This window comes from Pongo pygmaeus, chromosome 8 (genome assembly GCF_028885625.2).
Source record: "Pongo pygmaeus isolate AG05252 chromosome 8, NHGRI_mPonPyg2-v2.0_pri, whole genome shotgun sequence".
Taxonomy (NCBI): domain Eukaryota; kingdom Metazoa; phylum Chordata; class Mammalia; order Primates; family Hominidae; genus Pongo; species Pongo pygmaeus.
Genome location: NC_072381.2, coordinates 71,720,926 through 71,734,890, shown reverse-complemented (window position 1 = coordinate 71,734,890; position 13,965 = coordinate 71,720,926). Strand labels below are relative to the sequence as shown.

General features: G+C 49.6%; 1 protein-coding gene across 2 annotated transcripts; it reads right to left on the bottom strand.

Moving 5' to 3' along the window:
* Positions 1-468: 468 nt before the first annotated feature.
* PRF1 (perforin 1) lies at positions 469-5,699 on the bottom strand. 2 transcript variants are annotated; one of them, XM_054435286.1, is made up of 3 exons: positions 5,603-5,699; positions 3,509-4,051; positions 469-2,316 (listed from the first exon to the last, which is right to left on the bottom strand). In XM_054435286.1, the coding sequence occupies exons 2-3, from the start codon at positions 4,045-4,047 to the stop codon at positions 1,188-1,190; spliced, it is 1,668 nt and encodes a 555-aa protein (XP_054291261.1). In that variant the 5' UTR covers positions 4,048-4,051; positions 5,603-5,699; the 3' UTR covers positions 469-1,187. The 2 variants fall into 2 exon arrangements, with proteins under 2 accessions (XP_054291261.1, XP_054291260.1); XM_054435285.2 differs by having other exon boundaries at positions 1,014-2,316; positions 3,509-4,095; positions 5,603-5,687.
* Between the last annotated feature and the right edge of the window lie 8,266 nt (positions 5,700-13,965).

The window sequence follows — 13,965 nt, the reverse complement described above, 5'->3', positions numbered from 1 at the left end:
ATTATGGCCCACATGCATGTTCTCTTTGGCTTGCACCATGTTTGCCCACAAAGGTTTATTTTCACAAAGTGAAATTAACTGCCAGAGTTAGAAGTCAAATTGTGGTTTGACTTAAAAAAAGTAGAAGACCTGGCAGCACGGGGCTCACGTTCCTGCATGAAATGTTTGGCTGGAGCAGCACTGCAGCCCCTCCCCCTGCACAAAAGATACGCACTCTTTAGTTGACCACAGTTCTCACCATGCCCTATTGTCTTCCAGCTGGGAGCTGAATGCCTGTTGCCATTTATCACCACGTTTATGCTGCTGCTTTCTTGAGTCAGAGAGTTATGAGGAAGGTAAAATATTTTGGGTCCCCACGTTTCCATACATTACCTGCCTGCCTGTTTTCACTGGGTTGCTAATGTAGAAGTTTATCTCTGGGGTGTGTTTGGTCCCATCTTTTCCTCTGCCACAATACCACCATGATGATCACCATAACATCATATTTATTGGCCCTTTATCAAGCTATGTACATGGTGAGACAGGTCAGGACAGGCCTTTATTTGTCGGAGGGGCAAAGCATTGTGGGCAAAGAAGCCAGAGCAGCTGGAGCTGATGGGGCTCCAGTTAAGGCAATGAAGGCTTTGCCACACCATAGAGGGCTCGAGGGAAGGGTCCTAAAAGACCAGCCCTGAGCAGCCTGGTGGGAACAGCCTCTTGGCCTTCTGCCCAGCTCCTGGCTGAAGCTGTAATCTGTGTAGCTGTGACTACAGGGCTCGAGAATGGCGGAGGGCTTAGGCAGTTTGAACAGGGTGAATCGGGATTAGCGTGTAAACCCAGCCACCTCCCTGAAAAATAGTCTGAGTCTCCCTTTTCCATCTGTCTGATGGGTATCCAATCTTTTGGCTTCTCTGGGCCACATTTGAAGAAGAATTGTGTTGGGCCACATGTAAAATCCACTAGCACTAACGATAGCCGATGAGCTAAAAAAAAAAAAAAAAAAAAAAAAAAAAAAATCGCAAAAAAACCTCATAATGTTTTAAGAAAGTTTGCGAATTTGTGTTGGGCCGCATTCAAAGCCATCCTGGACCGCATGCAGGCCTCGGGTTGGACAAGCTTGGTCTAATGGCAATACGAAGACAGCCCTGGCTTCCACCGTGAGAACCCCTTCAGTCCAAGCACACTGGTCCTTTCCAAGCTCACTGTTCTCACCACACAGCCCCACTCCGGTTTCCTGGAGGCTCCCCCAGAAGCATTTGGGGGACGTAGTCCAGGCAGGTGCCTCCTCCCAGGTGGGGCAAGCACCTGGCATGATAGCGGAATTTTAGGTGGCCATGATTCAGGTTGCATCTCACCTCATGGGAACCAGACTTGGGAGCCTGATCACAGGTGCCAAGGAGGTCATCATCCCAGCCAGAGTCCTGATCCCAGACCTGCAACCTCAGGGGCCCCCCTGTGGCCAGGAGCACATCCCCAAAATCCAGCCGCACTGACCAGATGGGGTTGTTATTGCTCCACACGGTGCTCGTCCTCAGCTCCTGGCCACCAAAGAAGACCTTCACATAGGCATCAGTGGCAGTGAACCAGTCCCCCCACAGGCCCCATGCTTGGATGAAGGTCACTTCCAGCTGGGCCAGGCCCCTCTGCCGAGGGCAGCAGTCCTGGGTGGTGACCGCTGAGCCATGGCACACACACTGGCACGGGTCTCGGGGGCTCTTCTGCCGCCCCGGCGGGCACGGCCGGCTGCAGTCCCTCCAGCGAGCCCTGTCCGTCAGGTACTGACTCAGGGCCCTCCTCAGTGCCTCCCGCCGCGGGTCCTGGCTGTCCAGCAGCACGTGCAGGGGTTCCAGGGTGTAGTCCACCAGGCCAGGGCTGCCGGGCAGCGAGTTCACCCAGGCTGAGTACTGCTCGGGCCCGGCCTGGATCCCGAACAGCAGGTCGTTAATGGAAGTGTGATGGCCGCCAACCACTTCCGAATGGCGCTCCCGGTAGGTTTGGTGGAAGGAGGCCGTCATCTTGTGCTTCTTCTTCTTCTCCTCACAGGCCTTGGCTTCGGCAGAGGAGCTGCCGCGGGCACCTATGTTGACCTGGGCCTCGACGGTCAGGCAGTCCTCCACCTCGTCGTCCGTGAGCCCTTCCAGGGCCAGCTCGCAGGTGCGCAGGGCAGTGAGGGCCGAGATGCGGCCGCCCAGCTCCACAGCCCGGATGAAGTGGGTGCCGTAGTTGGAGATGAGCCTGAGGTAGGCGGGCTGGGTGGAGGAGTTGAAGTGGTGGGGCAGGTCCCCGAGGGCCCTCTTGAAGTCAGGGTGTAGCGGGGGAGTGTGTACCACATGGAAACTGTGAGAAGAGAGAGACCTCAGCTGGGCCCAGGGGCAGTATTTCCCCCATTCAATCAAGTAACTCCTTCAGGACTGCTCAAGGTCACACACGTAAGTGGGCAGAACTAGGACTGGAACCCAGAGGCCTGGCTCCAGAGCACAAGCACTGTGGCATGGGGCTGGCAGGGATGCCTCTGCTCTCACCCCTCAGGGACCTCAGTGCTCTGTATAGGTATTTTCTCTTTTCCTTTTCAAAATAACATTTTTTTCTTTCCTTTTAATTTTCTTATTATAAAAGCAATGATCCTGGCTGGGCACAGTGGCTCACGCCTGTAACCCCAGCACTTTGGGAGGCCGAGGCAGGAGGATCACTTGAGCCCAGGAGTTTGAGACCAGCCTGGGCAACATAATGAGACCCCATCTCTATTTTTTTTTTTTTTTAAGCAAAAGGAAAAAAGAACATAAAAGCAATGATCCTGCACTGATGGTATCCGTTGAACTTTGGAACCTAGTCATGTGGCCTTCATCCATCCGTCCCCCGGGATGGGTCCCACATGCCCGGGATCCTGACAGCTTGGGCCATGCTTGGCCTCTCTGTGGAGGAAACGTGGCCTCCAGGTCTGAGGAATCAGACCAGGTGACTTGGATCTGGCCCACAAACACTGTGCCTTTCTCAGATGTGGAATCTGGGTCCCAGACTTCCTACTCCCAGGGGCTAGGGTAGCGACTGCTGTCGCTCAGCAGTGTGGCCCTGCCACAGGCAGATGTGAGTATTGGTTGAGTGGATGATTGAAGCTCAGAGAGAAGTGAGATGCTCAAGGTCACACAGCAATGAGGAAGGATGACCCAGCCAGGTCTCCTGCCTCTGTCCCTATACAGGAAGGACTCTGTGGAAGGCTGGCTGTGCCCAGGAAAGGCAGGGTTGAGAACTCACTAGACCTAAATGGCACCCTGCTGGGGCTCTCAGGCATGGTCTCACTCACTTTCTCTCTACTTGGTGTCTCATTGGGCACTCCCAGATTTGGGACCTCATGGATGAGAGGAGGCCACAGGGCTGAAGCACCTGAAGTCTGAGAGCCAGGATTGCAGTTTCTTCCTGATGGAAGCAGCCTCCAAGTTTGATTGGAGGACTCTGCCTTTCCAGGGCTCCTAGACCACCCAGAGTTTCCCGAACCTTTTCCAGCCCCCCACCCCCTAGCCCTAGCTCTCACCTATAGAAGCGGCACTCCACTGTGTCAGTGCTGAAGCTGTACTGGTCCTGGTGGGTCTTCTGGGCTGCAAAGTTGGCTGCCTGTGAGTGTGAGCCAGCCACGGACACATGCACATTGCTGGTGGGCTTAGGAGTCACATCCAGCCCGACCTTCCAGTCGTTGCGGATGCTACGAGCCGCATCCCGGGCCACAGCTTCAGTGGAGCTGACTTTGGCCCTGGTTACATGGCGCTGGCAGCCAGAGCCCTGGGCCCGCCAGTTGGTGAGTGCCAGAGGCAGGCGCTGGAGGGTGCCCTCCTGTAGGGCATTTTCACAGAGGGTGCAGGTGCCGTCGGGCCGCAGGAACCTTTGTGTGTCCACTGGGAAGGAGCCCGAGCGGCGGAGGCTGGTCACATCCACACCCTCCCCGGCCAGCCATGCACCAGGCACGAACTTGTGGCTGCGCTTGCACTCTGAGCGTGCGGCCGTGTGGCACGGGGCAGGGATGGGCAGGGGCAGCAGCAGGAGAACGATGCCCAGGAGGAGCAGACGGGCTGCCATGGAGCTGCAGAGACAGGGGGCACTTGCTGCAGAGACAGGGGAAAAGCCCTGCCCAGCGTCACACAGCCAAGGGGAGCCCCTTGCTAGAATTTCCCTAAAGTCTAATGGGGATCTAGGTGGATGGCTCTGTCCCCAGGACACAACTGTGGGTGGTGGGGAGGGGGCTGTGGCCACAGAAGAGGGGACAGAGTAGCTGTAGCAGGTTTGGGGAGGGGCCTGGGGACCTGAGGAAGACTTCATTCTGGAGAAGTGTCATTTTTGGCCCCAGAACAAGCCACCCTTTGCCCACCCTGACTCTCACTCTGTTTCTTTGTCTCTGTCACTCTCTCTAACCTCTCTCCCTCCTCCTGAGCCCTTAACAGTATTGGAAGAGAAATGAGGTCCTATATTGCACCTATTCTTCCCATTTTCCCTTTGGGGCTCTCCCTCTGAGCTTTATGGAAGAACATCAGCCCAAATTCTAGAATAAAAGCTGCCGACCTGGCCAGGTGTGGTGGCTCACACCTGTAATCCCAACACTGTGGGAGGCAGAGGCAGGCGGATCACTGGAGGTCAGAAGTTTGAGCCCAGCCTGGCCAACATGGTGAAACCCCCTCTCTACTAAAAATACAAAAATTAGCTGGGTGTGGTGGCAGGCGCCTGTAATCCCAGCTACTTGGGAGGCTGACAGGAGAATCGCTTGAACTCAGGAGGCGGAGGTTGCAGTGAGCCAAGATTGTACCACTGCACTCCAGCCTGGGTGATAGAGTGAGACTCTGCCTAAAAAAAAAAAGGGGGCAGACCTGACCACACCCTTGGATTTTGTGTGGGGAGAGGCCTCAAAGGTTGCTCTTCAGATCCCTTCCTGCTGCCCCTCCCCTCTTTGCCACTCCCTGCCAAGCTCTTCGGCCTTCAGCAGTGACAGGGTCACCCCATTGCCTACTATGGACAATGATTGTCTGGAAGGTTCTTCCTAATTTTAAGGTGTTTCTGGGGCCTTGACTGGGCCTGTTTATGATCTGGAACCTCCTTTCTCTAACCTTATCCAAGCTGAGCTCTTCAAAGGCCTTTGCCCTTGGGTACCACAGGTTCTGAGACAAGAGGGCTATGGAGAAACCCCATTATAGCTGGAGCCTCCTGCCCTGCCCAAAGGCGTGACTTGAAGGGTGGAATTCCAGGCAGCGTGGCTCGCCCCAGGGAGGCAAAGAGGCCAGGGGAATCTTCAAAGGCCCTGGGCTCATCCCAGCTAGGAGGCGGGTGTGGTCATAACCCTAATCCAGGGAACTCAGCCTTCATCCTGACTCTCATGGTATTCTGTCCCAGGGAGCCTCTTTCCAGCTTTCTTAGAAGCTTTAATGTCAGCACTTGCGGGGCCTTAGAAACTGCACGCTACCTCTTCATTTCATACATGAGGAAACTAAGGCCCAGGGTGGGCACAGGGCTGCCCAGCGAGTTAGTGATGGGCACCGTCTGTGACCCAGGTGTCTTGTCTTATAGGTCATGGCACTTCCTGCTCCATCAGCCTCTTCCCCTTCACCCAAGGCCCAAGGACCCCCAATCCCTGCTCTCTCCTTACCTGGAATCCCGTATAGAGAAGCGGCTACACAGACGGATATCCTCTCTTCACCGAGGCTCCTGGAATGGTGGCATCAGCCCCCCAGGCAGCCCACTGTGGCTCTTTGCACCAGCCACCACTCACATCACTTCTACTTCCTGCCCTGCCCCCAGCTGTGGTCACAGGTCCTTTGTGCTCTCCCCTCCCACGAGCACCCACCCTGTCCTCAGCCCTCATCCGGCTCCCCACTGACAGCCCTCAGGAAGCGAGCAGCAGGGCCAGAGGCTCATCTGCTGAGTAGAGCTGCTGGGGCTCGGGGACTCAGGGCACACAGGCAGAGGAGGACGGGGCGCTGAGGACTTTGAGACTCTGCCCTGGTGTTGATGAACAGGCCAGCAGGGCCATCTCCTTGCTTCTGATGCACAGCATCGCATGTGTGGAATGTAAGAGGCCGGACCACCGGGGCTTGGGCAGCTCGGTTATGCACCAGCAGTGTGGACTGGTAGGGTTCTTCAGCCTCACTGTGCCTCAGTTTCTTCACTGAACAATTCGGATTGTAGTCATGTAGACCCTAGGGGTTGTTGTGAAGTGCTTGGAACTGTGCCTGGCCCTTCTTGAGTGTCAGTGCCTGTGGCCATTCCCTCCTCCCTGAGTGGGAGAAGAGAGATGTTGCTCTAATCTTGCCGTCCACTTCCTGCTCAACCTACATCCCACCCTAGCCCAGGCTCCGAACTCCAAGCATGTTCCTCAAACAGGGGCTCCTGCTCCTCACTTTGTGAGGACAGCCAGTGGCCTCCACGCTAGCTCCAGCCCTACTGAGGTCCTGGGTGCTGGTGAGACTGGTCTGGTAGCACCAGGGGACGTGTCTTTTGCACTCTTTGCCTTGCTTGAGGTCAGGGTGGGGTAAGGTTTCCATGGGTGGAGTGACTCACAGGGCACTGGGGGACAAAATCACACGGCTTCTGGGTGGGGGCAGCTGGGTAAGGGGGGAGGTGGTTCTCACAATTTGTTCTCATAACTGTGTATATGATGGGAAGAAGTGGCCGCAGGCTCCAGACCACATGTGACATCATGTCTCATGGGTCACACTTTGGGGCTCATCCCTTGCGTTTATATCCCTGCTTGCGTCCCTGCTCTTACAGGAACAGGGGCTTATGCTGTCTTCTCGGAATCCGGCCCCATCTTCTCTCCGCGGTGTCCCCACCCTCTTCTAGAAACTGCAGCCTCATGATCGCTTTCCAGCTGTCACCCATGGCCTGACTTGGATGCTGAGGCTGTGAGGAGTTTCTTTCCTGACCATGACAGGGAGGCCAGTTTGAGGGACATAGAAGTCCTGCAAAGTATCTGCAGGAAAAGAGGCAAAGTCTAAACAGGTTCTGATCCCAGCTTCACCAGAAACTTACGGTATGCCTCATGGCGATAGATATCAACCCCCTTTCTGAGCATTAGTTTCCTCACCTACAAAATCAAAGAGAGGACTTTGGAATTCTACAAATCCTTCCAGCTAATGATAAAATGTACATTTGGCAGGTTTCAAGTAGCTTATGAAGTGGCTAATGCCCAAGAGATGCTGGTGGTTGTTAGGGGATCCTTTAAAGAGCCGAAATGACATTGAGGGTGATGACTGTTTTTGGCTCGTTTAACTGATGACAGCCTTCCTTCTGAAACTTGACACTTGAATGTGCATTAAGCACAGTTTTTCCTCAGAGACACAAGTTTCAACAAGTGCATAATTTGTTCAATCACCAGATACCATGTATATGGTTTTCTTCAGTAACAACAATCTTTAGATGTAATTCACATACCATATAATTCACCCATTTCAAGTATACGATTCAATGGCTTTAGTATGTTCACAGAGTTGTACAGCCACCGCTACAGTCAATTTTAGAACATCTTCATCACTTTCCAAAAATAAAACCTATACTCACTGGTGGTCATTTCTCATTTCTTTTTCTTTTTTTTGAGATGAAGTCTTGATTTGTCACCCAGACTGGAGTGCAGTGGCATGATCTCGGCTCACTGCAACCTCTGCCTCCCAGGTTCAAGTGATTCTCCCACCTCAGCCTCCCCAGTAGCTGGGACTACAGGCATGCGCTACCACGCCTGGCTATTTTTTTTTTTTTTTTTTGTATTTTTTGTATTTTTATAGAGATGGGGTTTCACCATGATGGCCAGGCTGGTCTTGAACTCCTGACCTGCAAGTGATCTGCCCACCTTGGCCTCCCAAAGTGCTGGGATTACAGGCGTGAGCCACCATGCCCGGCCATTTCTCCTTTCTTCATAACACTAATCTACTTCATGTCTCTGTTAATTTTCCCATTTTCGACAGTTCATATAAAGAGTCATAGGATACGTGGCCTTTTGTGGCCGGCTTGTTTTATTTAACATAATACCTTCAAGGTTCATCCATGTTGTAGCATGTATCAGTACTTTAGTCCATTTCATGGCTGAATAATATTATATTATATGGACATATCACAATTTGTTTACCCATTCATAATTGATGGATTTATGGGTTGTTTCTACTTTTTAGCTGTTATGAATAATGCTGTTACAAACATTTGTGTACAGGTTACTGTGTGGACATATGTATCCATTTCTCTTGGGTATATATCTAGGAGTGGAATTGCTGGGACATGTGGTAACTATAGGTTTAACTTTTTGAGGAACTGTTTTCCAATGTGATTGCATCATTTTGCATTTCTCCAGCAGCTTATGAGAGTTCTAATTCCTCCTTTCCAAATCAAACCAAGGTTCCACTAGTTCCTTGCCAAACCTTGATTATAGCCATCCTAGTGGGTGTGAAGTCGTACCTCATTGTGGTTTTGACTTGGATCTCCCCAGTGGCTAATGAAGTTGAACATCTTTCCATATGCTTATTGGCCATTTGTACACCTTCTTTGGAGAAATGTCTATTCAAGTCCTTTGCCCCTATTTTGAACTGAGTTGTCTTTTTATTGTTGAATTGTAATAGCTCTTTCTATGTTTTGGCTTCTAGACCCTTATCAGATATAGAATTTGCAAATATTTTTTTCGTATTTTGGCAGTTGTCTTTCTTTTCACTTTCTGGAGGGTGCCCTTGAAGTATAAAAAAGTTTTACTTTTGGTCAGGCATGGTGGCTCACACCTGTAATGCCAGCACTTTGGGAGGCCAAGGTAGGAGGATCGCTTAAGTCCAGGAATTCAAGACCAACCTAGGCAATGTGGCAAAACCCTGTCTGTACAAAAAATATAAAAATTAGCCAGGCTTGGTGATGTGTGCCTGTAGTTCCAGCTATTTGGGAGGCTGAGGTGGGAGGATTGCTTGAGCCCAGGAGTTCGAGACCAGCCTGGGGAACACGGCAAGACCCTGTCTGTAAAAAAAAAAAAAAAAAAAAATAGCTGAGAGTGGTGGCACACGCACACCCCTGTAGTCCAAGCTACTCAGGAGGCTTAGGTGGGAGGATTTCTTGAGCCTGAGGGGTCGAGGCTGCAGTGAGCCAAGATTGCACCACTTTACTCTGGCCTGGGTGACAGATTGAGACACTGCCTCAAAAAAAAAAAATTTTACTTTTGTTGAAGTTCAATTTATCTATTTTTTTCTTTTGTTGCTTATATTTTTAATGCCATATCTAAGAAGGTTCTGCCTAATCCAAGATTATGAAGATTTATTCCTATGTTTTCTTCTAAGAGTTTTATAGTTTTAGCTCTCATATTTAGGTCTATTATCCATTTGGAGTTAATTTTTGTGTATGGAAAGAGGTCCAACTTCATTCTTTTGCATGTGGATATCGTATATGGTTTTGATTTTTTTAGCTTATAAAATATCTGGTTTAGATAGAACAGTGCCATAAATCTTGCTATCTTGGAATGTTCATGTCCCTCCAAGATTCATGTTGAAACTTAATCCTCAATGCAATAGTATTAAGGAGTGGGGCCTTTAGGAGGTAATTAGGTCATGAGGGTTCTGCCTTCATGAATGGGATTAGTGCCCTTATAAAAGGGCTTGAGGGAGTCTGTTTGTACCTTTTTGCTCTTCTGCCCTTCCATCATGTGAGGTCACAGCAACAGGCACCATCTGTGGAGTAGAGAGCAAACTCTCACCAGATACCACATCTGCTGGTACTTTGATCTTGAACTTTCCAGCCTCCATAACTGTGAGAAATAAATTTCTATTATTTATAAATTATCCAGTCTAACATATTTTGCTATGGCAGCAGGAGTAGACTAAGCTAGAAATTGTCCTGGGAGTGGGGTGCTGCTGTAACAAATACCTAAAAATGTAGAAGCAGCTTTGCAGCTGAGTAATGGGTAGAGGCTGGAAGAGTTTGAGGTTCATGCTGAAAAAAACTTGTATTTCTGTGAACGGACTATAAAGCGTTTTTCTAGTGAGGGTTCAGAAGATGAGGAGAACTGTAGAGAGAGCTTCCATCATTTTAGAGATTATTTAAGTGGTTGCAAGTGGAACATTGGTAGAAATATAAATAGTAAAGGCTACTTTGATGAGGTCTTAGATGGAAATAAACATTTTATTAAGTGGAAGAAAGGTGATCCTTGTTATAAAGTGGCAAAGAATTCGGCTGAATTGTGTTTGTGTTCCAGTGTTTTGTGGAAGGCAGAACTTATGAGCAACGAAATAGCATATTTGGTAGAAGAAATCTCTAAGCAAAGTGTTGAGGATGCAGCATGGCTTTTCTTGATTGCTTACAGTAAAATACAAGATGAAAGAAATGAATTAAGGGTGAAATTTATAGTTAAAAGGGAAGTAGAACTTAAAACAGTTGGAAAATTCTCAGCGTGGCCAGGTTGTAAAGAATGAGAAAGTGTTTGAGAGAGAATACCAGTGGTGTGGCCAAGTGAATGTTTGATAGGGAGATTTGTATGGCTAGAAGAATGCCAGGAGATATTCATCAAAACGATGGGAAAATGGCCTCCAAGACATTTTGGAGATCCTCAAGGCTGCCACTACCGTTATAGGCCCGGAGCGCCAGGGTTTTGTGGTCAGAATGGTTTCAAGGGAGGGACCCAGGATGCCTTTGGGGCTTTGGGGTTTGCTGCCCAGGGCTGCATCAAATTTCTACTCCATGCATTCTGGCACAGAGCTCCTTGGTCACCTCAAGTGTGGCTAGTGGGCCTAGGTGCAGTGTGGTCTACAGTGGTTGCCCCTTTGGTTGCCCCATGGATACCATGCTCTATGGCTGGAGTGCCATGCTTCATGCCCACAAGTGCATTGGAGCATGGTATCCATGCAGTGTTAAACTGCAGTGGGGGCATGGCTACAACCACCTAGATTTCAAAGGATGTCCTAGAAAGGCTTGGGGCCCAGGCAGAGAACTATCATAGATGTGAGACCACTTCAGAGAGCCTCCACTAGGGAAATGTCTAGTGGACCTGTGCGGTTGGGGCCACCTCAGAAAGCCACCACTAGGGCTCCCAGTGGAGCCAAGGGGGCAGAGTGACCCTGGAGATGCCAGACCGGGAGAGCCACCAGCATGCAACTCCAATCTGGGAGATTCTCAGGGACTGGACTCCAGTACATGAGGGCCACTGCACGGGTGGTGCCAAGCGAAGCTGTGGGGACAGTGCTGCCTGGCAGCATGACTCCCACCCCAGTGTGTGCAGAAGGTGGGGAATGGAGTCAAAAATTATTTTCAAGTCTGAAGATTTACTGTTGTTTGCTCTGTTGGGTTTTGGACTTGGTCAAGGCCTGTCACCCCTTTCTTCTTTCCTATTGCTCCCTTTTGGAATGGGAATGTCTATCTATGCCCATCCCACCACTGTATTTTTTTTTTTTTTTTTTTTTGAGACAGGGTTTCCCTCTTGTCACCCAGGCTGGAGTACAAAGGTGCCATCTTGGCTCATTGCAACCTCTACCTCCCAGGTGCAAGTGATTCTCCTGCCTCAGTCTCCCAAGTAGATGGAATTACAGGTGCCTGCCACCATGCCCAGCTAATTTTTTTTTGTATTTTTAGTGGAGACAGGGTGTCGCCATATTGGCCAGGCTGGTCTCGAACTCCTGACCTCAGGTGACCTGCCCGCCTTGGCCTCCCAAAGTGCTGGGATTACAGATGTGAGCCACTGTGCCTGGCCCCACCATTGTATTTTGGAAGCACGTAACTTTTTTTATTTCATAGGCTGACAGCTGGAGAGCAACTTGACTCAGGGTGATTTTATTTTATTTTATTTTTTTGAGACAGAGTCTCACTCTGTTGCCCAGGCTGGAGTGCAGTGGTGGGAATCTCGGTTCACTGCAACCTCCGCCTCCCAGGTTCAAGTAATCCTCCTGCCTCAGCCTCCAGAGTATCTGAGACTACAGGCGCATGCCACCACACTCGGCTACTTTTTTGTATTTTAGTAGAGACGGGGTTTCAACATGTTGGCCAGGCTGATCTCGAACTCCTGACCTCAAGTGATCCACCCGTCTCAGCATTACAGGGGTGAGCCGCTGTGCCCGGCCTGCCTCAGGTTGAATTATACCTTAAGTCTCATCCATATGTGATTTAGACGATACTCATTTAAAATTTTTCATTTCGTTTTATTTTTTTAAGTGACAGAGTCTCGCTGTCTTGCCTGGGCTCGAATGTAGTGGTACAGTCTCACTGTAGCCTTGAACTCCTGGGCACAAGGGATCATCCCACCTCAGTCTCTTGAGTATCTGGGACTATTCAAGATGATATTCAGATGAAATGTAGACTGGACTTAAACTTTAAAGTTGATGGTGAAGTAAGTTAAAACTTTTGGGGGTATTGAGATGGAATGAATGTATTTTGTATGTCAGAAGGACATGAATTTTGGGGGCACCAGGGGTGGAATGCTATAGTTTTCTTTCTTTTTTTTTTTTGATATGGAGTTTTCCCCTTGTTACCCAGGCTGCAGTGCAGTGGCGCGATCTCGGCTCACTGCAACCTCTGCCTCCTGGGTTCAAGTGATTCTCCTGCCTCAGCCTCCCAAGTAGTTGCAATTACAGGTATGTGCCCCCATACCCGGCTAATTTTGTAATTTTTTTTAGTAGAGATGGGGTTTCACCACGTTGGTCAGGCTGGTCTTGAACTCCTGACCTCAGGTGATCCACCCGCCTCCACCTCCCAAAGTGTTGGGATTACAGGCGTGGGCCACTGCGCCCGGCCTGGAATGCTATATAGTTTGAATATTTGTGTGTCTCCAAAATTTCTGTTGACACCCCTCAGTGCAATAGTATTAAGAAGTATTAAGAGTATTAAGAGGGCCCTGCCCTCATGAGTGGGATTAGTGCCCTTATAAAAGGGCTTGAGGGAGTCTATTAGTCCCTTTTGCCTTTCTACCCTTCTGCTGTGTGTGTGAGGACACAAGGTGTCGTCTATGGAGTAGGGCAAGCCTTCGCCAGACACTGAGTCTGCTGGCACCTTGATCTTAGACTTCCCAGCCTCCAGAACTGTGAGTAATAAAGTTATATTATTTATAAATTACCCACGCTAAGGCCTTTTGATATAGCAGCAGGAACAGACGAAGGCAGCACTCGACATACAATGCACGAGGGAGATAGAGCATGACTGTATCTGCTGAAGTGCAGTACCTACCACATGACAGCTGTGACCTGAAATCAAAGAGGTCCTTTAACAAAACTAGTGTTTAGATGGTAATTATTGTGCATACATTAAAGAGCCAAAATGCAGTCACAGGTGGTGTTTTCTTCACCCTGTGATAATTCTTTAGTGCCTTTTCTTTACAAGTTTGTGAAACTTTGAGGTTCTTCTCCCTCAGCCCTCAACAGTGTTACCCACAGTTCTTGTTTTGCCCTTTGTCTCATAAAATGAGACAAAAGAATTGAAGAAATCTTTCCTCTTTTTCCACTCTGCAAAAGGCTTCATAGAAGATCGGCACTCTGTTGATGTAATTGAGTAGATTTTAAACTACTGGGTCCACGTCTTGGACCCAGTAGCTTTATTCAGGTTTTCTGTTTTGTTTGTTTTCTGGTATCAGTTTTGGCAAGTTATGTTTTTCTAAATCCTTCACACTGTGTAAAATTTCACACTTGTGGGCATGAAGTTGTTTACAATGTTCTTTCTCTTAAAAACAAAATCTTTCTGAGTTGGTAGTGATGCCCTATTTTGATAAAAGACTTTAAAAAAATGGCTTTAGGCTGGGCACGGTGGCTCACGCCTGTAATCTCAGCACTTTGGGAGGCTGAGGCGGGTGGATCACAAGGTCAGGAGATCGAGACCATCCTGGCTAACATGGTGAAACCCTGCCTGTCTCTACTAAAAATACAAAAAATTAGCCAGGCGTGGTGGCAGGCGCCTGTGGTTCCAGCTACTCAGGAGGCTGAGGCAGGAGAATGGTGTGAACCCGGGAGACGGAGCTTGCAGTGAGCCAAGATAGCGCCACTGCACTCCAGCCTGGGCGACAGAGCAAGACTCTGTCTC

Coding starts and splice junctions, on each gene's coding strand:
- PRF1 (XM_054435286.1), bottom strand. CDS start 4,047: ATGGCAGCCCGTCTGCTCCTCCTGGGCATCGTTCTCCTGCTGCTGCCC. Junction 2,317..3,508: donor GTGGAGTGCCGCTTCTATAG/GTGAGAGCTAGG, acceptor CTCTTCTCACAG/TTTCCATGTGGTACACACTC.